The 27,606-nt window shown below is 34.8% G+C and overlaps 3 protein-coding genes across 5 annotated transcripts; 2 read left to right on the top strand and 1 right to left on the bottom strand.

Annotated features, from left to right (window-relative positions):
• The first annotated feature begins 716 nt into the window (after positions 1 to 716).
• Positions 717 to 7,141, top strand: LOC102625219 (beta-hexosaminidase 3). Its single transcript, XM_006468576.3, has 14 exons — positions 717 to 1,240; positions 1,659 to 1,733; positions 2,688 to 2,723; positions 2,819 to 2,930; positions 3,279 to 3,349; positions 3,545 to 3,675; positions 3,760 to 3,825; positions 4,120 to 4,220; positions 4,362 to 4,421; positions 5,233 to 5,266; positions 5,642 to 5,740; positions 5,820 to 5,879; positions 6,369 to 6,619; positions 6,817 to 7,141. Exons 1-14 carry the CDS (start codon positions 875 to 877, stop codon positions 6,999 to 7,001), a joined length of 1,647 nt encoding a protein of 548 aa, XP_006468639.2. The 5' UTR covers positions 717 to 874; the 3' UTR covers positions 7,002 to 7,141.
• Positions 6,690 to 14,222, bottom strand: LOC102625495 (endoglucanase 12). Of its 3 annotated transcripts, none has more exons than XM_052435157.1 (7): positions 13,380 to 14,222; positions 11,035 to 11,342; positions 10,245 to 10,842; positions 9,990 to 10,162; positions 8,422 to 9,735; positions 7,428 to 7,882; positions 6,690 to 7,323 (listed from the first exon to the last, which is right to left on the bottom strand). In XM_052435157.1, the coding sequence occupies exons 1-5, from the start codon at positions 13,810 to 13,812 to the stop codon at positions 9,334 to 9,336; spliced, it is 1,914 nt and encodes a 637-aa protein (XP_052291117.1). In that variant the 5' UTR covers positions 13,813 to 14,222; the 3' UTR covers positions 6,690 to 7,323; positions 7,428 to 7,882; positions 8,422 to 9,333. The 3 variants fall into 3 exon arrangements, with proteins under 3 accessions (XP_052291117.1, XP_052291118.1, XP_006468640.2); XM_052435158.1 differs by having other exon boundaries at positions 6,690 to 7,251; XM_006468577.4 differs by having other exon boundaries at positions 6,690 to 7,882.
• Positions 14,223 to 18,184: 3,962 nt separating this feature from the next.
• Positions 18,185 to 26,643, top strand: LOC102625779 (conserved oligomeric Golgi complex subunit 1). Its single transcript, XM_006468578.4, has 6 exons — positions 18,185 to 20,614; positions 21,801 to 21,995; positions 23,075 to 23,352; positions 24,079 to 24,258; positions 24,413 to 24,590; positions 25,403 to 26,643. Exons 1-6 carry the CDS (start codon positions 18,428 to 18,430, stop codon positions 25,574 to 25,576), a joined length of 3,192 nt encoding a protein of 1,063 aa, XP_006468641.2. The 5' UTR covers positions 18,185 to 18,427; the 3' UTR covers positions 25,577 to 26,643.
• The last annotated feature ends 963 nt before the right edge of the window (positions 26,644 to 27,606 follow it).

Below are 27,606 nucleotides of genomic sequence, written 5' to 3'. Positions count from 1 at the left end.
AATTCAATTGAGTGACGTTTCATAACGTAGTAAATCCCTTTACTTTATTGTTGTAAAAATTTAATTTATATAAATTAACGTGACATAATTTATTTAATTAAAATTAATATTTTTTACTCATATATTTTATTTTTATTATTTTATATTTTAATCAAACTAATGAATTTATGTTACATTAAATTTATATAAAATAAATATACTTGAAATTTGAAACTATATGGTCACAATTTAATCCATTTCGCAATGCTAACTTTTTTAGTCCACTCCCGAATCCTTACCCAGTTACGTGTTTCATTACGATCAAAAATCAACGGTCCATATCGGTATCACTAAGTGGGGACCACGTCAAATGCTACTTTTCGGCGGGTTAATACACCACTTTGGCGGGAGATATCAACAAAAACAGAGAAATCACGCAATTGATTATATTTTAAATTTGAATGGTAAAAGAAAAAACTTTTAACTCAAATCATAAACCATGCACGTTACGTGGTCCCAAACATTAAACACATGCCCACTTTAAAAATCAGCGGATAAGATTGATCAAACAATATTAGGTAGCTAAACAAAGAAAAATTATAGTTGATTAAATAAAAATTAAAAAAAATGTCCAAAAATCGTTCTGTCTTTATTGAGAATAATTCATGAACTAACAATAATAACAATAAGTAAGTAAAATAACAACAAAGGGATGAGCCAAGCATTTATTGCCTTAAATTCGTAATCCCTATTCGCACGGCTCTTTCTACATTGCTTCAAGATTCTTTTCATTTTCCACTAATTATATATATAAATTAACAACTTTAATAATACAAACTGTACCTCTGCAACTGCATAAATGTGTAAGTTGTAACATAACATTCCTTGAAGCAAAATGTGGGTTTTGGGTGTTACGGAGAGGAGAGTAATGGGAGCTTTCTGGGTTTTGAATTTGGTGTTGTTTCTTGTTCAAGTGGTAGGGATAAAGGGTGCTCATGGTATTGGTGAACATGGGGTGAGGATATGGCCAATGCCGCTATCCGTGAGTCATGGCCATAAGAGTCTTTATGTGGGAAAGGATTTTAAGATAATGAGTCAGGGGAGCAAGTACAAAGATGCTTCTGGGATTTTGAAAGATGGGTTCTCAAGGTTTCTTGCTGTTGTTAAGGGGGCTCATGTTGTTGATGGTGATACGTCTAAGCTTGATCAATCCAGAGTTCTTCAGGGCTTGAACGTTTTCATTTCATCTACGAAAGACGAGGTATTTGTTAATTTCATTGCTTGGTTTCTTCTTCATTATCTTTGATTACCCATTTGTTTTAGATTTCTTGTACAGTGAATCGAGATTCGATTTTGATTGTATGAAACCATAAGTTAACTCATTGCTTGTTTCTTCTCTGTTCTGTATAATGAGTTTTTTTGTTTCTTTGTTAAATGATTTTGCTTTAAAATGCGAGTAAGAATTTTTTTTTTTTTTTGGTGGGCTTTTAATTTCGGTTGGTTTTGACCTTTGCTTGTACAATATTTTTGTCTTTTCGTTACAGATTAATGTAGTTTTCTTCTGTGTTTGTGTCCATTAAATTAAAATGATCCTTGTTTTTTCATCTGATATAACGTTTGTTTACTTTACTAACAAAAACGTTTACATCATTGCTTGATAATTCTTGTCTGCTTTGCAGTTACAATATGGAATCGATGAGTCTTACAAGTTATTGGTCCCTTCACCTGATAAGCCAACTTATGCACATCTTGAGGTAGGCCTTACGATCCTTTTCATACTTTTTGCCATTAATCAGGTGTAGCAATAAAAGAAAAGGAGAAATTAAAAAAAAAAAAAAAGGAGACTTTAAGTTGACTCCTGTGACAAGAACACTGACCACAATTTGCAAAGCAAATATCTGAAATGCTTTCATTTTTCTATTCAAATAGGGCTGTCACTAAGTGTCTTAACAATAGAGCCAAAAGGCTAATGTCCATGTTCAATTAAAAAAAAAAAAAAATTGTCTACATGTTATGACCTAATTCTTTAAGGTAAATACCTTCAAGGAAATATAGTTTTAAATCTTATCCAGTTTAGGAGTTTGGAAGAGTACATCACTTAAGCTCCAGAGCAATCACTTTGAACAACATAGGATTGTGTATTTGACATTGAAAGATTGTATAATCAATCTCTAAAGACAAAATGATCTTCTATTGATGTGATTTTGTTAACCGTGGAATGTACTTGACAGATTGTCTTCTGCTTTTTGCTGCATTTTCTTGGTAAATGCTCAAGTGAAGCTTGTAGACAATGCACTGCTTTTTCATATGAATGCAGTTAAATGTTCATGAACATTACGTCCTTGCTTGTGGTTTATTGGTTGCAACTATGTAGATTTTACCCTGTTCTTTCACGACACAAGAATAAGGCATTTGTTGATACCATTCTATGACCTTACGGGATTGTTAGAGAAACTGCTGCAGCTGTCAATCTTTACCATATATACACACAAACACACACACACATCACCCAGCAAAAGCAGCCTCAATATAGTATGTCTGTGACATAGTTATTGGTGATTGCTTGATAATGGATGTGCATTATGTCTTATTATGCTTGATCTCGTATAAAATGAATATATTTTTTAGTTGGTCAGGATATCAGATTGTATTTGTTATTATTAATCTGTAAGTCTTTGATCAACTAAAATTTACTATGAACAATGCAGGCACAGACAGTTTATGGGGCTTTGCATGGTCTTCAGGTTAGGTGCTTTCATTTATGATAATGTCAATGATGCTTTGACATTCTAAACAAGTTTTGTAATTCTTAAAATATTCTTATTTGCATGTTCTGCAGACATTGAGCCAGCTATGCCAATTCAACTTCAGTTCCCGGGTAATAGAAATTCTGATGACTCCCTGGATCATAAATGATCAGCCAAGGTTTTCTTTTCGAGGGCTCTTAATTGGTGAGAAGCTTCTTATACTATCCTAATGACATGTCTGAGAAAATGTTATCTGTTTGTAGGTCAATATTTATATTAAACCTCTTTAAGTCATCCAGTGTAATTAGGGTCATGTTAAGATGTAGTTCTTCAAAGTATTTGCTATCAAACAACTTATCTTATGAACTAGTAAATGGGAATTGTATTGGGTTCACTTGACTGCATAAACGGCATGACCATTTGCTCCTGCTTGTTTTTCTCATCATAATTCTATGAAGAAGCCGAATATAGCTTCCTTCAAGTAGCTAGTGAAATTTTTTTTTTTTTTCAAACAAATATGATTTATCCGATTTCAATTGAAATTTTCTGCAGATACATCTCGACATTACCAACCATTGCCGATAATCAAGAATGTTATTGACTCTATGGCCTACGCAAAACTGGTATGTAATCTAGAATTGACAGAACTGGTATTGAGGATATATCTGATATTTCATCTGACAACAAATAATATTCTTGCTGGCATCAACTGACAATTGCGGGCATATTCTTGTGATTGGAGGAAGCAAGTAGTTTAGTAATAGATAACAGCTTTGGAAATTGGTCTCTACACATTATTAGTTCTTGTTTTCATGCAGAACGTGTTGCACTGGCACATTGTAGATACACAATCTTTTCCTTTGGAGATACCTTCATATCCAAAACTATGGGATGGTGCTTATTCAACTTCTGAAAGATATACAATGGCTGATGCAGCTGAAATTGTGAGGCATGTGCTCTGTGACTTGTTTGCGCCACTTACTTTCTCCTTGTTTCTATATCTCTAACATATTGATTATCAACTTATGTGCAGTTATGCTCAGAAACGAGGAATTAATGTATTAGCTGAACTAGATGTGCCTGGGCATGCTCTCTCTTGGTAATAATGACAAATCCATTCTTACAACAGCATTTATCCTATGTCAGATGATATACTTTTTGTTCAAAAATTAATATAAGTAAGATCTGAGATAGTTGAATACTTTCAATGCACATGGGTTGAGAAAAAGAAAGAAGAATCTTGTCCCTAAGTTGCTGTTTGACTCATGTTTGGTTGTGTAATGTCTATTGCATTTCTTTTATAATATGGTTAATAACTTTTAACATGGTGTAGTGAAGAAAAGCTTTTACAGTGTCCTTGGATTAGGTTTTACGGGTAAGTTTTAATGTTTAGGGGCAAGGGCTATCCTTCTTTGTGGCCATCGAAGGACTGTCAGGAGCCGCTTGATGTCAGCAATGAATTTACATTTAAGGTGATAGATGGGATACTTTCAGGTAATATCACTTCTTCCTTTCCGAACACAGTTGCTTTATGTTATAACAATATTAATTTTTTTCTCTCTAAATTAATATGCTTAAACTCAAATGAAAAGTGGGAATCAACAATCTAACATTACCGAAACTTTTGTTTCTCAGATTTCAGCAAAGTCTTTAAATATAAGTTTGTTCATTTGGGAGGTGATGAAGTTAATACAAGTAAGTTCTTTATTGTAATTCACTCTTGCAATATTGGTACAGTTATTATCTGTAGTACCACGTATAATTTCAGTTCAATGCTTCTTCAATTTGCTGATTTTTTAAGATAACACAAAGGATAAAAATTAAAAAGGACAAGGTTACTGTTATTACTGCATGGAATATGAAATGTGGCAATTTGAGAAGGTGCAGTGTGACGAAGGATAATTTGAGATTCAATAGTATATTCAGACATTTTAATCATCTTAAAAATTTTGGTCCTGCCATGAAGTGCAAAGTTCAACAATCCAATTCTTGTAATCTTTTAATACAATAAAATGAAAGAGAAAGAAACTTTGAAAAATCCCTTATAATTTTTTTTTCCTGTATTGATATTTATCAAGTTTACTAATTAGGTGAATGATTTGGTTGATTTTTCCATGTTCCTTAAATATGTGTCATTTTGTTAGTATCCGGTCTAATGTTCTCTATTTAATGGAGTTGATATCTGTCAGTTTACATTGTTCTTGTCTGCAGAGATTGATTCATTCGACTGAACATATTAGTTCAGTACCTTTAATTATAGAACCCAGTTCTAGCATTATGAATAGCGCATAATAAAACATTATGTTCATGACCTTGATTGCGGATATTGTTGTTTTACTGCAGCAGAAATGCTATTCATATCCTGCTTTGATTAATTTCTCTTTTTGTAAGATGCTATTGTTCTTGCTATGTAAATGATTTGCTTATTTCATTGACTTTTGTAATAATTGACCAAATATGATAATGTTTTATTGATAATTTATTGCTTTTTCATCATTTCATTCAGGTTGCTGGACATTGACTCCTCATGTATCAAAATGGTAATAACCTTAAGATCTTGTCCTACTATGTCGTAACAACCTTAGCTGCAAGGAACATCTTAAAAACAAATCCATCTGGTTTTGGATTTTAAGTTCGTGTTTACCACAATTTTTGTGCTGAAAATTTCATTATAGATGGTGGTTATTTTCAGATATGTAGGTTTAACTGATCTTCTATTTGGTACTTGGTTGTCAATTTGTCATAGGCACACTAGTTCTTCATAATTCCCTTAATTTGGGATAGTTTATTGTATATTCTGGACTTTGATGTTTCTTATTTTGTTTTATTCAGATTAGGTTGGACTTTATTTGGAACTCTAGTCATAGCCTAACATACAATAGACATACTAGATTCTTAACTGCTGCAATGTGCAGGTTAAAAGAGCATTCTATGAATGAATCTCAAGCTTATCAGTACTTTGTGTTGCAAGCCCAGAAAATAGCTCTTTTGCATGGATACGAAATTGTAAACTGGTATGGATCTTATGAATGATGATTATAGTCAATCATGTGGTTTTTATGTTTTTCCAATCATGGAGATGAAATATGTCAGGGAAGAGACCTTCAACAACTTTGGCAATAAATTGAGCCCAAAAACAGTGGTTCACAACTGGTATGTTCTTCTCGATCTTTTTCTAACCTGACAAAGAATACTCATGTCATATAAACTCCAGTATTCCTTGTTGTCGATAGAATGTTCAGAAAAAGTACAAGATTCTGGTTGAACCTTGTGGTAGCATTGCTTTTACAAAGAATTGTATCCAATCTATGGTGTTTGCTTGCACTTAAGAGCAGCCTCTCTCTACCAACCCTTCGCAGAGAGGCTTAAAATTATAAACTTAGTTTAAAAATGTTGCCCACTTTTGTGACTAAATATTTAACTCTTAAAAATTTCACTAGATGTACAAAAACATCATAAATTTTTTGTTCACTAATGGTCCATGGGTAATTATTCCGGATATGATTGATAAATTTGATTTGCTAGTGTTTTCTTTTCATGGAATGTAAATCTCATTTGCAAATTATGAACTTGAAATCAAATATTTCATAGATCACAAAATGATGTTCAGAAAGATTTAATTTCTGCTTAAAATTTGCATAGGCTTGGTGGTGGTGTTGCTCAGAGAGTTGTTGCAGCTGGATTAAGGTGCATTGTAAGCAACCAGGATAAGTGGTATTTGGACCACTTGGATACCACGTGGGAACAATTCTATATGAACGAACCACTTACAAATATCACAAAATCCGAGCAGCAGAAATTAGTTATAGGTGGTGAAGTATGCATGTGGGGTGAAACAGTTGATGCATCGGATATTCAGCAAACCATATGGCCACGTGCTGCAGCAGCTGCAGGTACTTGTTTATTAGCTCAATGATAATTAATATCCATTGGCTCAAGAGCATTGTTTTGGCAATCGCCATGTTTTATTTCTTCAAACAAGTATTAGAAAAGCTTTTATCAGGATGATCATGAAATTGTTGCATTGATATCGTCTTTTTTTATCATCTGCTAACAAAATTCTTCTCTTGTCTATTTACTTCTCTCCCAGAGCGGTTATGGACCCCATATGACAAGCTGGCAAAGGAGGCAAAGCAAGTTACCGGAAGGCTGGCACATTTCAGGTGTTTGCTGAATCAAAGAGGAATTGCGGCTGCTCCATTAGCTGCCGACACTCCATTAACTCAACCAGGCCGCTCTGCTCCCCTAGAGCCTGGTTCTTGCTATTTGCAATGATAGCTGAATCATATCTGCAAATTTTAATGCATAAAAAGGAAACTGATCCAAAACCGCTCCCATCTTTTATGGCCTTCACTGATGAAACTGTTAATTTGGGGAGGAAAAAAACAAATAAAGACAAATTTGGTCTTACAGAATCTGAAATAGGTCCCATCTTCTGGTAATTGTCTTCACTAATGAATGCGCCTTTCGATCCTTATGATTGAAATTGGTGAGAGAATATAGTATCTGTCCCTTCTTTTTACCCCTCCAAAAAAGAATGTCCATTGATACAGATGATGACCCCGAACGAAGCAACCAAAAAAAGAGTACATGGTGACTGAAACCGTCTGCCTGAGACCTTGCCACTGGTCTGAATACTAGGAATATACATGCAACTAATAATTAATCACAACAAATAGGCTCGGGATTGAGGTGTTGTACCTTAAGGATTAGGATTTGCCGATTAACTCACCCCGAATCTGACACACCACCCCGCTATCACATTCAAATGCCTCGATTCTCCAAGTTCCAACCACTACCGCTCAGTTTTCCGGTCAAGTTTCATCGGCAGCTGTTTCACGGTTTAATTACGATTTTGCCATTCTTCTATTCATTATTTCTTGTTCGATTTTTTTTTTTTTAAAAAAAAAAAGAAAGAAAAAGAGAAGGAAGTGAAAGAAGTAGTGAATTTTAAAAAGATAAAAACCAACAAAGCGATTTTGGAAGAAAATGTTTCTCGTATGACGAAGCATCTGTAACAGTTCCAGCAATCATTTATAATCGTATGCCAAAGCGACTTTGGATGCAGTGAAACGATCATTTTAAGGCGTTAAGATGTTCAAATGGGAGAATTACAAGAATCCTTATTAGACCTTGGGACTTGGCCATAGGCAAACCTATCATCGAGAGAAAATAATTGAATTAGGTGCCTAAAATTAGGCATGAAGAGATTTAAAATGAGCACCATCTTTCAAAAGAAAAGATATAATCTATTCTTGATTTAAATTTTATATCTAAGTATATGATTGAAATTGTGCAAGAAACTGAACTTGAAGAGACATCAATTGTTATTAGCAAAGACAGTCCATATAGTTCTATCTACTCCCACTAAGGACAAGAAATTTGTCCTTAAATAAGAAATAGCTGAAAATGTGAAATTAAATAAAGAGAGTTTTGCAAAATTGTTCAGAATTTTGCTAAAATTGTTCAGAATTTAAAAAATTTGTTTGAGTCAGTAAATCTAATATTAATAATAGCAGCAGTAACAAAAATTAGAACATAAAAGGGTACACATTTGCTGCTCCACACTCATTTCTCATTTTACTTCCACACCACACCACGCCTTAGGGACTTGCGGCGGTGTTGCTCAAAACTCAAAAGTAAGTTGTTGCAGCTGGAGTAAGGTGCATTCTAAGAAATCAGGATTAGTGGGTACCTTGAGGGAGCAAGCAATTCTATGTGAACGAACCACTCACAAAATCCGAGCAACGGAGTTTAGTTATTGGAAGGCTAGCACATTTCCAGTGTTAACTGAATCAGAGAGGAATTACGGCATCTCTATTAACTGCTGCTGCTGCTGCAACGATGGCTGTATCACATCCAAAAGGCAACCAATCTAAATCCCTCCCATTTTTAGTTTATGTCGTCTTTCAACCGATCAACTGTAATTCCCATCTCCTGGGAAGTGACTTCGCTAGTGGAGCTCCTTACAATGATTGAAAGTTGTACGAAAATTATTATCTTTCTTTTTCTTTTTTCTTTTTCGTAGATGATAAAGTGCCATTGAAAAAGATGGTGTGCCAGAAGCAACTGGAAAAACAGTGCACAATGAGCTCAATAGGAAATTTGCAGAAAATTTCTGGGGATTGGGTTTCTCTATTCTGAAATTATCTGCCTGAGTGAGACACCTCTTCTGACCTCAATATTAAGGAATACATATATATTTTCATTTCACACACCCTATCCTCGCCCCGCCCCTGCACAAACCCAGATTAAAGCTTCCCCTCGAAGATTGGTGTAAAGTGAATCGATCTTTTGATCTCTTACTTCTGTTGGAAGGGCCAAATCAATTATGCTATACTGCGTACAAGATACAAAGACTGCTTGCGAGAATTTTGTTTACCGTAAAGCACAACAATAAAGTTGCCTGCTGAATGCACACAAGCGAATATAAAGATAATGCATGTATATATGAGAAACACCCTTCTGTCTCAGAAGAATGAATATATGTGGTTGTTTGCACAAACAAGGAAAAAATGAAAAATAAAAAAATCTAAGCTGTAGGGAAGAGAGAGTGTAGTGAAGCTCTAGACATCAATACCCAGTTTGTTGTAGCAGCTGTCTTGGTTCAAGGCTTCCATTGCGGTGGGGGTGGAGGGCTCTGTGGGTAGAGCGGTGGAATTGCTGAAAACATGGTATTCTTGTCAATGCCAATGCCAGCGCTGGTTGTCAATGATGCAAGTGCAGCAACCAGTCCTGCGTTCCCAGCTAAAGTCGGCTCTGTGTAGTTATGATTGGTTCTTACATCATTGAATTTGTCAAACCGATCAGGCCCTGCGACCATAGCTCCTGTAATGTTGTGAGGGTTGGGTTTCGGGTTGTTAGACCATTTCCATCCTCCTTTGCATGAATACTTTTTGCCATCACTGGGTATTGAGGCACCCCGGTGATGCACATGTCTGGGGAACTGCTTGCCATATCCCACCACATAGCTCATTTTCATGGGGTTCTTCCCAAGAATGTAGCCAATCTGTGCAGTTAATACAAAACAAACATGATTTTTTTTCAGGAATTAATTTAGTTATCACTCTGGAAGCAAATTCTGTGAATGAATTTGATTTCGATTTAATGGTACCCATTTGATTCTGCCCTACTAGCATATGAATATAACAACCTTGTGAAGCAAGAAATCCCAACAAATCCTACTGAGAAAATTGAAATGTTGGCTGCTTTTCCCAGAATGTGTAATTCTTAAACCAAATATAAGAACAGAGAAGAGGATACCTGGGATGTTGCGAAACTCCGAAGCTTAGCTAATGTAATGAAGTTGGGACCACAAGTGAACCCTGGAGCTCCAGAGGCATTCAAGTAATCAACATAGAGTGATGCTAAGAAAGCCGCGTTAGCCACATATTGTAGAGGTTGTGGCTTTCCCTGGTTCAGTTGGACCATTCCCCCTAAAGCAATTCAATCAAAAATCACATAATTAGTCATAATTATATAATCAACTATGTTTCAGGTTTTTGAGCGGATGTATACCTCGGGTCCAGTTGAAGACATGGAATTGTTCAAGATAAGAACACATAGTGAGACTAGTTGTATTGTGATACATCCGCAGCATATCCTCGTAAGGGTAACCTGGACTCAAAAAAATCCTGAATCTCGTCAACAAGAGCATGGCTGCTGGTAACTTGTTGTCCCAGCTGAGCACACTCTTTTCAGGAATCCTATAAAATGCCTTGGAATTCTTAGGTAAGCCTGAATTTGTTGCCAGTGAAAGATAGGAAACATTTCCTGTGGCATAATACAACCAGGCAGCACCCCATATATATTCATCAAAGTATCCACTGGAGTTGTAATATGGTTCAATGAAAGGATTCCCACGACAATATGGTCTTCTTTTGCCACCCTCCCTTGCGAAATCAAAGACTGTTTTTGCACCTTTGACGAGCTTTCTGGAGTAAGCAGTGTTGTCTTTAAATACTATTGAGGCTGCTGCTAGTGCTGCTGCCATTTCACCAGCAAGATCAGGCCCTGCATTTATGGTTTGAACTGGTCTAGGATAATCCATATCTTCTGGTCTCTGCCAACAGTTATGGTCATTTGGTTCTGAAGTGCCATTTTGAGACCCACCAACCTACAAGTTGTACACTTCACTTGTCACAAAAACTTTTTACTTTTGTCTATATGTACATATACAAAGAAAGAAATGATTTAATGAGAAACTGCACGTGTGGCACAATTATTTAATATCTCGTAAAATAATAGTTCGACCAATCAATATTATGGGGTAGTATCGCTCATCAAAACGTGAGCAACGTCTGCTTACCTGAGCATAGATTTTGTCGATCTTGGTGGCAGAGGAATTGAAGGTGAGGAGCAAATAATCAGTGCCCCATTTGATGAGTTCTCGCATATGGTCGTATTCGCCAATGGATTGATATTTGTGATTGTATTCAATGAGACTCCAACTGAGCATAGTCATAGCAAACGACATTGGAAAATGGAATTTTGTGTTGTCTCCGGCGTCATAATATCCTCCAACTAGACCTCCCTTTACATCTGTTGTTGAATTACCATCACTTAATCCTGAGTTTCCTCTCCATGGAATCCCATTGTTCTTTGGCAATTTCCCAGCTGCAACCAACCAGCAGTATTTTGATTATTTATTTATTTATTTATGGCCGTATTTCATCAACATAAACACATGGAATTGTACTTCAAATATAACCAAAGGCCTATTCTATAACAATTAATTTTTTAAAATAAAAATGTGAACTGAATTGTTTTCGACCGAATGAAACATGCAAACATATACTATCCTCATCGCTTTGCATACATTACTCTGGGGGTTTTAATTCAGCCAAACATTAAAATTTAAAATTAAAAGGAGAGGAATAACTAGATTTCTCAAAGAAACAAAAAGGAATTATTTTAATGGGTACCCCTAATCTTTGGCATAATATTAACCATACTCTCCAAGTTTTAAAATGTGGGTAAAAATAATTTTTTAAAAATATTAATATAATTTTGAAAAATGGGACATTGAAATTAAAAAGAAAATGAACAGCTACACATTTTCTAAAGGAAACCAAAACAGAATGAGTTATATTAATGGCAATGCAAACGATTATTAGAAATAAGCTTAACCATTGTAAAGGCGATACAACTATTTTTAATTAATTACAAAGAAAACTAGACTTTTTGATAAAAAAAAATTTTTCTTATTTTCTTTCTACTCATAATTATTTCTCTTTTTCTTTTGGCCAAATATCTACTAACTACTTAATGTTTTGTATTTTATAAAAAAAAATAAGCCAAATTTTTTTTTTTTTTTTGCAACTATCCTTCTGAAGTTTACAAAATGTATCACTTTTCCATTCTTTAACATAAAATTGAAAAAATAACTATTCTGTCCCTAAATGTAACCCAAAAAAAAAAATCAATTCTAGCTAAATAACAAAAAAAAAAGATTTAATTTTGTCATTGTAGGTACCAACTAGAAAATTAGTCATATAAACTCATCAAATCTATTAATTTAAAGATATAAAATCACAAAAATAGGTATCCTAATTAATTTGTAACTCGTTTATAACATAAATCAAGAACTCAAGCTCATAGTAGTTATACAAAGCACATTCAGAGTAACCATAAAACTAATTATGGAATAATTTATGTTAAAAGTTAATTTAGTGTATTTTTAAAGAAATGCAAAACATTAAGTATTGGACGGATACGCTTCTTTTTCTTAGGTCTCTGGCCTTTCTCCAGCATTGCCAATCTTGCCGCCACACGCGCCCTTGTGGGCCTCCCAATGTTTATGACGTAACCTTGTCGCAGCTCTTAAAATGGGCTAACCCTCTTGTAGACTTGTCGACTGTAGTAGTGCATAAGTTTAATTTTTTATGTTTTATGACCAATTTATGAAGAGAAATCCCTAAAATGACCTACCCAATCCCAAGCCAGGCCAAACTCGAGGGGCATGAATAAAAGAAAATATATTAGTCAATCCACATGTGAAAGTGAGTTTTCGATATGTAAAGGGGTCCATTGACAAATTCCAAACTGATAATCGATATCCGAAGACGTGGTGGCACATCTCGCTTTCGATATTTATGGTTCATAAATTCAAGGGAAGGCATCACAATCTCGACAACTGATTTTATCATTTGTTAAACTCTTTTTAAAAGAAATCTTTAATATTTCTCGTACAATTGCCAATTCTAAAAGGGGGACGACTTTTACGGTCGATATGGGAATTTTGAAACAAGATACAACTACTAGGAGGAGGCCAAAAAGGACCCCACGCGGAATTTTATTCTGCATCCTATGAACAACAGTCAGTCAGGTCAGCCGCGTTAATCAAAGCATCTGGGAGGCTGTTTGGTCTCATTTTCCAATCATCATTTTCCGTTTTTAAAGAACAAAAAATATTCTTAAAAAAAAAAGAGGGAAAAAGAACTGGTTTGTCATTATATTTTACGATAAGAAATTAATAGAAATTAAAAATTAAGAACACGAGAACACTTCGCAGTTTTTTGGCCTCGTCTCGCACTACTTTTAGCTAGAGGTGTTTTAAAATTCTAAAACACTGAAATCGTGATTTTTGTTTCCAGAAAGAGATTATAATTGATCAAACGCACGTGAAACAACCAGGGGAGGAAGTTGACTTACATTTCTGGGCATTGAAGAAGAGGAGAGCCTTGTGAAGGGCGTGAGTGTAATCATCGGGAGATGGAGGAGCCGACTTGCTCTTGGGCAACGACTTGGCGATGATTACGGGGAGTCCAATCACCAGGAAAGCGATGAGAAATGACGCAACCGTCCATTTCAAGGCCTTGCGGCTGACGACGATGCAACCAAGATCGACGTACCTGTTCTTCTTGTTAGTTTCCTTAGGCCCCAGCAACCAGCTCTGCTGCGTCTCGTCCAAGTGATGAAACCGTTGCGAGTGCAGCGCCGCTCTGTCCCAGTCGTCCGTGCTGCTGCTGCTGTGGTTGTTGTTGTTGTTGTTACTCCTGTTGTGATTACTGTCAGCAAAACCTTCTGCTATCGAGTTGCTGTTAACGATCTCCAAGGATCCTCCCCAGTGATTCCCTCCATGCATTTTCACAAATGCGATCCAGAAGACAGTCTGTTAATTAACTTGTTTGTTGGTTCATGTATTTGTAGCTCTAGAGGCTGGGAGGAATAGGAGGAAGGGTTGACTCGATTAAATATGGAACAGACGCTTGATTATTTATTTATTTGTTGATCAATTTTTGTATATAGTTTTTGTTTTCATGGAATTGACAAAGCTTCGTTTGTTGGTTTTGTGAATGGAGGGTTTGATGGTTTAATTGGTAAAACTGAAAGCTACAACTGGCGATGGAGATTGCTGAATGAATATGTGGGTAGTTTTGGAATTTCAAGTCAATCGCTAGTGAAAACCTATTACTTTTGTTGTGGCATGCATATGCCAACGCGTTCCTCACTTTCCATTTTTCAACATTTCCCAGTTTCCACGCTATAGACTGGGGGAGATGACTCAATTATCTAATTATCTCTTGCCCAAAAAAAAAAAAACAAACCATTAACTACTACTGCACGCTGGCACGGGCATCATCTACTGCTTCTAGGGATGGCAATGGAGAGGGGGAGGGGAGGGACCAATCTCCCCCTACTCATCTCCGATATTTTACGTATGTTTCCATCCCCTCTCCATTCCCGTCAAAATTATTTAAAAAAATCTTCATCCCCTCCCCGAATAATAACAGGGGATCTCCGAATAACTAATATTTTTTTTTCGATTTTGAGTTAATCATATTAAAATAAAAAATTCAAATAAAAGTAAAGTTCGAAATATATCTTACATTAATATCAATTACAAAAGTCACATACATTAAATTAGTAAGTAACGCAACATGCAAGAGATACAAACTATCATGAACAAATTAATAGCCTAATACAAAATTGTTACAAATAAAATCAAATTTAGATTCAAAATTAACTTTTCAATTGTGGTGTGGGCACTTTATAAATATGGACTATTCATTTTCCAGCACAATAGTTCAAGTCGAAGCAAATCAAGAGCAAATATTAGATTAGATTAGATATTAAAATTGTGATTTGCTGTGGGCAATTATAACATCTAAATATAAATAAAAAATAGATTTAAGTTTAAAATATTTAATGAATATTAAAATTAAAACAAAAGTTTTAGACTAATAGAATCTGTCCGGTCTTTTTAATGTCCTAAATAAAAATTTAGGACTTTAATTAGTTAATTAGGCCTAAAAGTTTAATAATATAAATATTTTGATATTTTTTTATTTTTACCAATAATTATAATTTTATAATTCAAATTTTATTATTTATTTATTAGTAATTTTAAAAAATAAAAATTAAAATGGGGAAATGGGTAGGGGATGGGGATGTGGATTTCGCCTCATCCCCTCCCCTCCCCGAATAAGAAATTGGGTAAAAAAATTTCCACGTCCCTTCTCCGAATAAGAAATTGGGTATGAAATTATCCTCATACCATCTCTAAATCGGGAAAATCCCCGAGGGTACCCGTCCCCGTGGGGATTTTTGCCATTCCTAACTGCTTCTCTCAAACCAACAAGTGCGTACATCAGCAGACATATGATTATTCTAACTTAACTAAGGTTTTCGGTTCGAGACTTAGGAATATTTATTGATACAATTTTTCTGCCCTAATGGTACTACTCAACTCAAATATGAATTAGTTGGGGTCCAATATAATTTTCGAATACCAAATAGTTTAATACATAAAAAAAATCTACTACTTTTCTTAAATTCCACTAAGAAAATTTAGGGAGTTTAAATATTCAAGTTGCCTGTAATTAATAGAGCAATAATCTAAATGGATTATCGATCTCTAATTAATGGTGTGTGTTAATAATAATATAAATAAATAAATGTAATTATCCTTTTATGATTTGATGAAGTATTATCCTTAATAAATTTTATGATTTGAAGTTATCTGAATCATAAAAAGAATAATCTTTTAGCACTACTCTTTTATTATTTACACGAAGTTAAGGCCTATTCTCTACCATTCTGTTTAAAATAATAATCATCTAGGAAATTCAAATAGAAGGGTATCATCAATGCATGGAATCAAGTCACATCCTACCTGCCGTAAATTCATTAACCATAATTTCATTTGTGGCTGTGTTAGTTAAATTCTGCTGCCAAATATATTCTGTGGGTATAACATTTATTAATTAATATGTGCTGCCAAAAGAAGCTGCCCAGCAATGGCCAAGTCCAAACTCTTAACTGCACCAAGCTCGTAATTGGAGATATCAGGAGCAGGCCGAAGCCGGGTAGGGCTAGCCGGCTAGGGCAGGCACCTTATTATCGGGTGTATAATTTAATTTCAGAGAATGTTTGTGTTCGCAATCACATACTCCCAACAAAACCGAACAAATTAATTCATTAGTCAAAAGATAATTAAATTAATCAACAGTTTGCGTGATGCACGCGTGGAGAATGAAGTTGCTCGCTTGCTTGCCACAACTGTCTCCACCTCCTGGCAGCAATACAGAGTCAAAATTTAAACCCTTATTTGCATTTTGGTTGGCATCAAAATTCATATAGATATTGCTAATCATCGAAAGGCTAATCCTGTCATTTAAGCTGGTGCAGGAGGAGGAGGAGTGTCAATTCATCAAAGTCAAATCTGCGAAGCAATTAGGTGTTGTGCATCAACAAAAGATTAAAAGTCAGCAGCTGTAGCAATCTTTTCTATATCATATAGAAGAATGACGATGACGCTACTAATTTATTGATGCCAACCATCAACTTCTGTCTTCTAAAATTATTCCATAAGAAAGCTTTAAAAAATACTTGCTACAATTGCTTGGCACTTTCTTATTGATCTTATATTGATAGATTTATAAATTTTAGGGTGCGTTTGGGATTGAGATTGGACAACTGTAATTTTTGAGATTGGACAACTGTAATTTTTAAGTTATAGCACTAAAGTGTTTGGTAAACACTACCTACTGTAATTTAAAAACTATATTGATATAATTTTTCACTTGTATAATAGAAAATCTATTATATGTTTAATAATTTTATCAAAATTTTTATTTAAAATTTTTATTTACTATATATTATTAATTTTTATTTTATAGTTACAATTTTTTTTCAGCAGTTGTAACTTAAAAGTTACAGCACCTCAATTTCAAATAGGACCTTAATTTATCCAAGAGATTGCATAATATTATTAACACATTGAGGCACTTAAAGATGATATTTAAGCTTACCTTTTTGTCAAATAATTTATTTATTTTGCCATGATTCTTGTAATTAGAAAATTTAGACAACCATTCAATAATACACACACACGTGCGTGTGTGTGTACACACGACATCATGAAAATTCAAAGATTTGGGTGCATTTGGACTCATTGTGGGATAGGTGATGTTGGAGCTGCACAATAAAGAAGACTGATCCAATGATCTATTTGCATAAAAGTTGCTTTGCTTAGAACAAAGTGGAGTGAACTAAGAACTCCGTATATGATTATTGATCTATGGCCAGTGTTCAGGCCCATCCTAATTAACACCTCTTGACTCGTCCAATTCCTATTTTATTATCATTTCTAGCTAAGCTTGGATTAAGAGGAAATTAAGGATCAAACAGCAAACCAATCAATTTAAACTAATACCAGATTAAGGCCAAATTGTTTTTATACTAAATACACATACTGTTTATACTTAATCACTTATATTAAGGCCAATTTTTTTTTATTAATGCTGATTTAGCTTATTAGAGGAAGATGATTAGCTCATTTTAACTGATTTATATCAATGGATGATTTTTTTTTTTTTTTTAAATTAGTGATGGCCTATTGAAATGATCTATTTGAAAATACTTCATACAATTCTGTACACTAATTTTGATTTGTTTATAAACTATAAAGTTGTATACTAATTTTGTATCTCAAGGATGTATCATCAATCAATAATTATTGTGTATAAGATAATAATCAATTTTAATGAAATAATTTCATTTTATGAATGAATGAATAACCTAATATGTATTATTAAATTGAATCAAACTAAATATCCCTACACCTCACAAGTCAATTTGATTATTCCATAAGAGTTTGACGTAAATGTAGAAAATATGGTTCATAATAGAAATTAGGACAAATTTTAGGGAAGTAGATGCTATTACAATAATTTCAATATGAAATAAGAAAATAAAACTCCATTTAGTATTGAGGTTGGGTAATTATAATTTAAAAGTTACAATATGATAATATTTAATAAATATTAACTGCTTTGATTTAAAAATTAAATTAATCGATCCAACACTAAAACATTCATAACATTTTTATTATTTTGTTTAAATTATTATTAAAAAAATACATAAGAGGAAATTTTTTTAAACATTGACAGGGATATTTTGGTAAATCAAGATCTCTGCCCATTTTCTTACGGAATAAGGTCAGATCGGGTAGCAGCAAATCCTCGTCTTGATATTGCTTGGAGTTTCAGTTAAATTCAAGTACAAGGAGCAAACTGACTAAAACAAAAATGGAATGTAAAAATTTAGGCGCGGAGGTTTAGTTAAATTGTATGACAAAATTTCAGATCTGTCGATTATAAAACAGCTTAGCCAGATCTGGAGGGAAAAAAAATAATTCTCTTTGTTTACAAATTCTAATGAACGGGTGATTGATTTTATTTTCCTACTTTGAGACCATGAGATTATCAAGCGGGGAAGACCGAGTTGCCGCGCACGGCGGCGGCGGCGGCGGCTACGGAGACGCCGAGAGTCTATTCCGTACGAAACCGATATCCGAAATCCGTAATGTGGAACTCACAACCAAGAAACAGATCCAGCAAAAGCAGGAGGAGCTGCGCCAATTGGTCGGCACGCGTTACCGAGATTTGATCGACTCGGCCGATTCCATCGTTCTTATGAAGTCATCATGCGAATCTATTTCATCCAATATTTCCTCAATTCATTCTCACATTCTGTCTCTTTCTTTGTCGGCCGAAACCGCTACCACCCCCAAGTTGGCAAACCCTAACCCTAACCGACTTAAAATCTACGGCATTGCGTGTCGTGTCAAGTACTTAGTTGATACGCCGGAGAATATCTGGGGTTGTTTGGATGAATCCATGTTTTTGGAGGCGGCAACGAGGTACGTGCGTGCCAAGCACGTGCAATACATCTTACTCGATGTTAATAAAGAAGTGGATCACTTGAATTTCCCTTTGTTACAACATCAATGCCAAATTGTGGAGAGCTTTAAGGTGCAGATTTCTCAGAGGGGTCGAGAGCGGTTGCTTGACAATGGGCTGGGAATTCAGGCTTATGCTGATGCTTTAGCTGCTGTTGCAGTGATAGATGAACTGGATCCGGAGCAGGTTCTCGGCTTGTTCTTGGAGACTAGAAAAACTTGGATTCTTCAGACATTGGGTGGTAATGCTAATTTCACTTCTTCTGATGTTGTTTCTGTTTTTTGTCAAGTCATGAAAGTTATTCAGATCACAGTAGCTCAAGTAGGGGAGTTGTTTTTGCAAGTATTGAATGATATGCCTTTGTTTTATAAAGTTATATTAGCTTCCCCGCCAGCTTCTCAATTGTTTGGTGGGATTCCAAATCCTGATGAGGAGGTTAGGTTGTGGAAGTTGTTTAGGGATAAATTAGAGTCTGTAATGGTGATTCTCGATAAAGATTATATTGCAAAAACTTGTTTCAGTTGGTTGAGAGAATGTGGTGGGGAAATTGTCAATAAGATTAATGGCAAGTTTTTAATTGATACGATTACTACTGGTAAAGAGCTTGGATTAGCTGAGAAGTCAATACGTGAGACGATGGATAGTAAGCAGGTTTTGGAGGGTAGTTTGGATTGGCTTAAGAGTGTATTTGGCTCAGAGATTGAGTTGCCGTGGAGTAGGATCCGCGAGCTCATTTTGAAAGCCGATTCAGATCTTTGGGATGAGATTTTTGAAGATGCTTTTGTTCGGAGGATGAAAATGATCATTGATTCTGGATTTGAGGACTTATCGAGAGTGGTGAATGTGGCAAACTCCATTCAGGTGATAGGAGGGGATAATTATGGTGAACTGGTTGATTTCCAGGCATACTTGAACCGGCCTTCTACTGGTGGTGGTGTTTGGTTTATAGAACCTAATAGTACTGTAAAGAAGGCTGGTGTCGTTTTAGGGCATAAAGCATTGCCCGAAGATAATGATTTTCAGAATTGTCTCAATGCCTATTTTGGTCTTGAAGTCAGTCGAATCAGAGATGCAGTGGATAGCTGCTGTCAGAATGTCCTTGAGGACCTACTGAGTTTCTTAGAGTCTCCAAAGGCACCTCTGAGGTTGAAGGATCTGGCTCCATATCTACAAAATAAATGTTATGAAAGCATGTCAACAATTTTGATGGAACTCAAGAGGGAGCTTGATAATTTGTATGCTGCCATAGAAAGTGGCACTGAGTCTGTGCCGACAGCAATCATTGTTGAAAGATCCCTTTTTATTGGGCGCCTTTTGTTTGCATTTCAGAACCACTCAAAGCATATTCCAGTTATACTTGGTTCTCCAAGGTTTTGGGCAAAGGAGACTGTGGCTGCAGTTTTTGATAAGTTATCACCCCTGTTGAGGCAATCTAGAGTGGCTACTGATTCGTCAATGGCTGATAGCCCTGGAAAGCAAATTCCCACTGGCTCTAGAAGACAAACTTCGGCTGCAACTGCTGCATTGCTTGGAACAAATGAAAGTGAAAGCCCGAAGCTTAAAGAACTTACTAGAACCACCCGAGATCTTTGTATTAGAGCTCACAGCTTGTGGATAACGTGGTTATCCGATGAGCTTTCTTTCATTCTTTCTCGAGATCTGGGAAAAGATGATGGATTGTCAGCAACTACTTCTTTGAGGGTCAGTACCATTTACTTAAAGAATTTTTTATTGATTTATTTTCTTGCACTAGTAATACACACTCACACATGTATGTATGATGTACTATAATATATGCCTTGGACTACAATGATGGGTGGTGGTATGATGTTTTCTCTCTGAGTAAGGGCAGGTGAATAGTCCATTCTGGAGACAGGAACACATTTTGCCTAAAGATTTGGAACAATAGTTTATGCTGTTTATTTCATAGCACAGTGCTACTTGACAGGAATAAGCTACTTCCCTTTTTTCTTTTTTTCCTATTTTCTTGCTTGTTGGTGTGTGTATGCATCAATTTTAGTTTAATTTGAATGGTGGGACTTTTCAAGTCATGATGGATTGGGATTTTTCAAAAGGATTATCTTATTGAATGGTTCCTTCCTTCTGTCCCTGTCTCTCAGATTTTAAGTATCAGTTTTCCTTATAGGTTTGACATATCAAAGGTGATGCTTTTGGCAGGAGTGCATCCTTCTTATTTCATGGAGGAAAATTTAAGTACCTGTTAATTACATTTACTGGAAGGGGATGCATGTGTGTTCCTTTTTGTGTAAATGCTCCTAAATTATGTAGTGTTGTTCCAAATAAACCCAATGGACTTTATTGGTATTATGTTTTTGAAAAATTGCATTGGAAAGTTCTCTCTGTGTCTGTCCCTATGGACTTCAAAATTCCCAAGACTTCACTTTTTGGCACTGGCAGTGCCTTTGATAGTTGGTTATTTTTGCAATCCAGTTTGGTCTACGTAAGGGAACATTTGGAAAGATGGATGTGGGCATCTACATTATATTTTCATGCATTTTGAGAGCCTTAAAAATCCTCCTTTTAGCTGTATTTATCACATCCAGCTCAAATATTTCCGTTCGAACTTGTGTATACGTATTACCATTCCTTTTCTTCTTTTTCTTTTTCTATTTTTTTGTTAAGGAAAACCTTGATCATTTATTATCCCAAAAATAAATAATAATAATAATAATAATAATAATAATAATAATAATAAAAGAAAGAAAGAAAAGGGAAAACATGTTCTCTGATGTACAGATTAATTCTCCCTTTGGTTAATTACTGGTAATCAGTATTGTGTGCAGCTTACAGTTTATTTATATGGTGTTGTTTTTATTATGAAAGTATGTTGTCAATGTATGAGTCTCATCTTCTGATTATTGGGCAGGGGTGGGAAGAGACAGTGGTGAAGCAAGAACAATCTGATGAGAGCCAGTCGGAGATGAAAATTTCACTTCCATCCATGCCTTCACTCTACATCATCTCGTTTTTGTGTCGAGCATGTGAAGAAATTCATAGAATTGGTGGTCATGTACTTGACAAATCAATTTTGCAAAAATTTTCATCACGTTTATTGGAAAAGGTATGCAGCTTGAGTTGACGTTGTGTTTACTAGTTCACCCATGAACCCCAGCAATAATTCTGTTTATTTGAATTTGTTATTGCTGTATTGTTATATTTGAACTTTCTCTACATTGTCCCATTGTCATTATGCGTTAAACTATGTTTGTGTTTTAGTTATTTAGATGTTTGTTACGTAGTTAAAAGAATAAAGTATATTTATCTTTTTTTTCTCTAATCTGATTCTTCCGTATAAACATCCTCAAATTTGTATTCAAATCTGGGTGCTGTAAATTAAATGTTGCCTTTGACACTTTTTCTTCACCTTCCCTTTCGGAAGTGCCCTGTAGTGAGCCTTTTGTCTCTTGAACTACAGTGAGAAGACTTTTTTTTTCCCCCTTTTCTACATTATGGCATGACATATGTGTCTTTGATTTGTTCACTTGTTGTTCCTGATTATAGCATGTTTTATTTTTAGTCCCTTCTAATCATGATGTTCTAGAAACCTGGAAGGATCTCTGGGAAACTTCATTTCATAATTGCTATTTATTGGTTTCTCATTTTGAAATGAATCAATCATTTTAAACTTTCCAATTGATTGAGAAAAACCAGGATTATCATAAATTAACAATGGAGGAAATATGGTGCTACTTTTGGGTTTCTTTTGTTTGCCACTCCTTTGAGATTGAGGGCATTCCTTCATATATCAAATGCATCCTTGTAGATTGTTTCAAATTATGGCTACTGCTGATTTTAGTTGTAGCTCTGGTTGGAAGAAGATTTTTTATATTTATTGTTTTTCAGAAAACAAGATATATCTGCCCTTTCTAGTCACATTTCTGTGTTCTTTGAGCTTAGGTTGCTCATCAATTTTCCACTGATTTGTTGTTCAGTCTCGATGTTCTAACATGGATTTTAATTAGTTTTCTTAACTTATTGGTCCTGAGCCATTCTGTTTTAATTCTTGAATTCAGGGACTCTCTTTGATTATGTATACGTACTTTGACTGTTGGTTCATAGTATAATTTCATTTTTAATTAATATAAAATTTTATTCTTGTTTATTGTCTAAAAATAATTCTACTCTTTCTCAATTTTGTAGGTCATAGGCATTTATAGGAACTTCCTTTCTACTATAGAGGCACATGAATCGCAAGTGTCAGAGAAAGGAGTTTTGCAAGTCTTGTTTGACTTGAGATTTTCTGCTGACGTTTTATCTGGAGGTGATAGCAATAGAAATGAGTCATCCAAAAATTCGAAGGCAAAGTTTTCTTTCAGAAGGAAGCAAGATCAAAGCCAAACAAAATCGCACATGAGAGAGCATGTTGATGGCTTAATTAATAGATTTTCACAAAGATTGGATCCCATTGACTGGCTTACGTATGATTTTCTACCCCTCCATAGTAAATTAAATTATGAATATCTATTTTTTGAGTATTCATAAGGATTATTACAAAAGCTATTCAGTGTTTTTCTTTAAATGAGCATAAATGTTGACTGGGCAATTGTCTAGGAACTCGTTTTTGTCAAAAATCATGGTTGATGTGTTCCCCTTTTCATGTCGAGTTTTGCTGTCAAAAATAGAAATTACTGGAATACATTTAGCAATAAATTGTGAAAGAAGCTTGGAAAATGCTGGGAAGTATTATATAGAATTTTTTAGGTGTCAATTCAAAGCTTAGCTACTTCAAATTTTCTATATTTTTGGCTTCTGCAAGTTTTATATTTCGGACTTGGACATTACAAGAAGGATCATTCTTTATGTTACAGTAATAGTCTCTCTCACCAGACATTGACATTTCTTTGCTGTCTAAAAGTTGTGTGCTTGTGATGATATTCCAATTTTTCATAACAGGTTTTCCAACAAATAGATATATTTTTTAAGTGTACCACAAATCCGCTATCACAACTGACCAAACAGCTTCTATAATTTTGACATACATGCAATTTGCGTTGTAGAGGCTCCTGTTTTGTTGTGTTTATGATTATTTATTTTCTTTTGAGCATTGAATCTAACCGTGAGAAGTCTTCTTTTTCATATGTTGGATTAAGGCATACTTGAGTATCTATTACTTTTGGTTTATAATTTGACTTACATCATTGAAGGTATGAGCCATATCTGAGGGAGAATGAGAAGCAGGCATATGTTAGGCATGCTGTTCTCTTTGGGTTCTTTGTGCAACTTAACCGGATGTACACAGACACTGTTCAGAAACTGCCTACTAATTCCGAGTCAAATATCATGAGATGCTCTACAGTTCCTCGCTTCAAATATCTTCCAATTAGGTTGGTGCTTTGATTTCTTTCATTAAATCCTATGTTGTCTATCTCTAAAAACACACATGGACACAGATTCTTCGTCTCCAAACTCAATCAATTTCTACCTAAAATTTTCGGTTTTTAAATTTGGGTTTCTTTAACATTATTTTTGGTCATCCAGTGCTCCAGCTTTGTCTTCAAGAGCAACAACTAAAACATCTGCTCCAATTTTATTGGATGAAATCTCTTCGAGAGCCACCTGGAAAGCTTATACGAATGGAGAGCTTTCTGGAAATATTAATTTGGATGACAACTCAAGCTTTGGTGTAGCAACACCATTCTTAAAGTCTTTTATGCAGGTCAGTGTGCCTGTCTAATACAATCCTGTTTATCGTCAAATTATTGTTGTGGCTGAACAGCTAAAGCTTGCCTGTTAGAATGGTTTGTCATCCCTGAAGTCTTAATTTGCTGATTGACATAGTCCTGCTGTCCTGGTAGAAATTTTGGACAGATCAACTTATGCAAAGATAATGATTTATATGTTGATCATGTACCATGTATCAATTTTCTTTATTTCTTTGATTAATAGCTCTTTAACCATTGAATTTTGTTGCAAGACGTTCTTAATGTTGATTTTAGAACAAGCTTTTGCTTTATCAGTTAAAACTTTAAAGTATAGAACTAGTCTAAATATTATTTGGATAACTTGAAAAAACTGAAGAGCGGCATTGATTATAAGATATACAGTTGTCATTTTGTTTGAACTGCACTCTTGCAAAAAAATATTTATAAAAAAGCGTCATATTGGGTTTATTTTGAAGAATTCTTTTACGATATTTAATAGCCAATGAAGCTACTATATCTACTTTAACCATGTCAAAAGTCAAAAGTTATCTACTAATGTGATTAGTTTATGGAGTGCTATCATCTGGTTCCCTGAGCTTCATCCTTTTTATCCATGGGTTGAATTAATTACTGTGGGTTTATTGATTTGTTCTTTTATCTAGAGCAGTGACTGATGCATGAATTTATGAGTAATTTATGCTTGTTCCAATAAACTAGTTCATTTAGATGATTGCTGAGCTCTGTATAGGAAATAGTTGACATTTTGTTGTTCTACTGTGTATAATTTGGAAACGCAAGTTTCTGAAAATTGACTTGTGCTGGCCAGGTTGGTAGCAGATTTGGAGAGAGCACGCTGAAATTGGGATCCATGTTAACAGATGGTCAAGTGGGCATATTCAAGGATAGATCTGCGTCTGCCATGTCAACATTTGGTGACATATTACCTGCCCAAGCTGCAGGTCTTCTTTCTTCTTTTACTACAGCTAGAGCTGATTCTTGATTGTCTGTTAAGTTCGTCAGTCCTCTTTATTTGCTTAGATGCATACTTTATTTGGTGAAGAGACACACTGGAAGACTTCCCAGACATGTAGATGTTATAATACTGTGTATTGACACCCTCTGTTCCCAAGAGGAGGAATGTACAAGTTATAGATAGGAGTTTGGAAATTTTTTTTATTTTTTTCAGTGATGGGAATATGGGACTCAAGAGTTGTTTGAAGGAAAGGTTGATTTCTAAAAGAGAAGGAAAAAACAATTTGGGGAAGCTTGAACTAAGTGGAAGGCTAGAAAAGGCATAGTTGCAGAATGTATTCTGTAGAGAACAATAAATGCGGCGACTAGAATCATACTTGCAGGGTGTTCATACCACAGGGACTTTTAACATTACAGAGTATAAGTGAAAGGAGAATACTGTAGTGGAACTTCTACATTTGAGGATTTAGTGGGCCTACAATGTGATCATATAAGAGGGGAAAAATTGTTGTCCAGTTCATTTGGCAGAGAACTTCATTCTGGAGAAGACCTTTTGTATGTAGTCTGTCGAATGATACTGGATTATTTCTTAAAGTTGTATGCTCAAGTGGACATCTATCCTGCTGGTTACTACTTTATTCGTGCCGCCAGTCACTACAGGTTGTTGCACATTTGGGCTTTCCTTCGGAGTTGCTGTATCTTGTGAAATTCTTCTTGAAGTCAAATTTTTGGCTTCTGGGGATAATCCGGCAGTTATATCTACAAGCTTCTTTGTTTAGGTGCTGGTGTGCCTAGTGCTTCAACGAGGAATTTCCCTGCATTTTTTAAGATGAGAAGCTGAAGAAAGTTGGGGTAGAACAATGTTCCGTTTTGTTTTCTTTCCTTTCCAAGATCCTTTTCTTGTCTGCTCTATGTTTCAGTTTGAATTGATGATATACACACCTTTGTAATTTTTCAATTTTGTTTTCCAAGTTCCTTTTGTAAATTCTTTTCAGTAGACCAAAAAGAACAGCAAGGGGCGAAGGACTGGGATGTTGAACTGATAAAAGTCCCACTTGTGGAAATGATACATCGAAATACATATTTATGCGTTCATCTGCAGGTTACTATTATTTCTTACTGTTGCGTTGTTTTCGGTCCGCGGTCACAATGTCAAGAGAAATTAACCATACATTTAAAATGTGTTAATGGTATTTTTGTGAATGGATAAGTTTTGGATACCTTTGTCCTGCTATACGTGGAGAAAATTTTAATGATATATTAATATATCACCTTTCGGGCGAGTATGACTGTTAGCTGATTTTGAAAGTACCAAAATTCCCTTGCACCAGGTACACGATTTGACAACATTTTCACTGTTTTATGGAGTAAAAATAAAAGTAATTGTTTATACCACCCAAAATAAGGGTAACTTCTGAACAACAAAATTGAAGTTAAACAAATATCATGAAATTCATTACTTCCTTTCGTTTTCTTAATTTTCTTAGAAATGATACTAAAGTAACTCAAAGACTCCAAACCGAAAAATATAACTTAAACTTTTGATTATTCAAATACAACCAGAAACTCATTAAAATAAAATAAAAAATCTTTTCCTCAATACTCTCAGCAAACTACCAAAATTACCATAATTTTTGGTTTTATTTGCCACTATTCTTATCTAATTCCCAATTTAACCATTCGAATCCAAATTCAATACACTTCTCTTTAAATCCAACCCATTTAAATTCGATTTTAATACAATGTTTCAAATCCAATCCATTTGAATCCAAATTCGACAAATTTCTCTTCAAATCTTATTAATTGGATTTTGAAATAAACCTTTGTGAACTCAAATACCAAAATACGTGCCTTTTAATTTCACAAAGTGAGTTTGAATCTAACTTAGCGCCTTATCAATAGGGTTGGCAAATTTAGGGCTTGCGCCGGGCTTTTTCAAGCCCATTCTCAAACTTATTAGATAAGAAGTGTGAGGTTGAGCTAGACTTGGGCTTTTACTTTTTTTGTTAAAAAAAGAAATTTAAAATTATTATAAACCTGAAAAGAGTTAATAATAAT

This window comes from Citrus sinensis, chromosome 2, assembly GCF_022201045.2.
Source record: "Citrus sinensis cultivar Valencia sweet orange chromosome 2, DVS_A1.0, whole genome shotgun sequence".
In the NCBI taxonomy this organism is placed as follows: Eukaryota; Viridiplantae; Streptophyta; class Magnoliopsida; order Sapindales; family Rutaceae; genus Citrus; species Citrus sinensis.
The sequence above is the reverse complement of the archived record's forward strand: the minus strand, read 5'-3'. Positions and strand labels throughout refer to the sequence as shown.

Coding starts and splice junctions, on each gene's coding strand:
- LOC102625219 (XM_006468576.3), top strand. CDS start 875: ATGTGGGTTTTGGGTGTTACGGAGAGGAGAGTAATGGGAGCTTTCTGG. Junction 3,676..3,759: donor GATGCAGCTGAAATTGTGAG/GCATGTGCTCTG, acceptor ACTTATGTGCAG/TTATGCTCAGAAACGAGGAA. Junction 5,741..5,819: donor GGATACGAAATTGTAAACTG/GTATGGATCTTA, acceptor GAAATATGTCAG/GGAAGAGACCTTCAACAACT.
- LOC102625495 (XM_006468577.4), bottom strand. CDS start 13,812: ATGCATGGAGGGAATCACTGGGGAGGATCCTTGGAGATCGTTAACAGC. Junction 11,343..13,379: donor CTTCTTCAATGCCCAGAAAT/GTAAGTCAACTT, acceptor GGTTGGTTGCAG/CTGGGAAATTGCCAAAGAAC. Junction 9,736..9,989: donor GGAGTTTCGCAACATCCCAG/GTATCCTCTTCT, acceptor TTAACTGCACAG/ATTGGCTACATTCTTGGGAA.
- LOC102625779 (XM_006468578.4), top strand. CDS start 18,428: ATGAGATTATCAAGCGGGGAAGACCGAGTTGCCGCGCACGGCGGCGGC. Junction 20,615..21,800: donor CAGCAACTACTTCTTTGAGG/GTCAGTACCATT, acceptor ATTATTGGGCAG/GGGTGGGAAGAGACAGTGGT. Junction 21,996..23,074: donor CATCACGTTTATTGGAAAAG/GTATGCAGCTTG, acceptor TCAATTTTGTAG/GTCATAGGCATTTATAGGAA.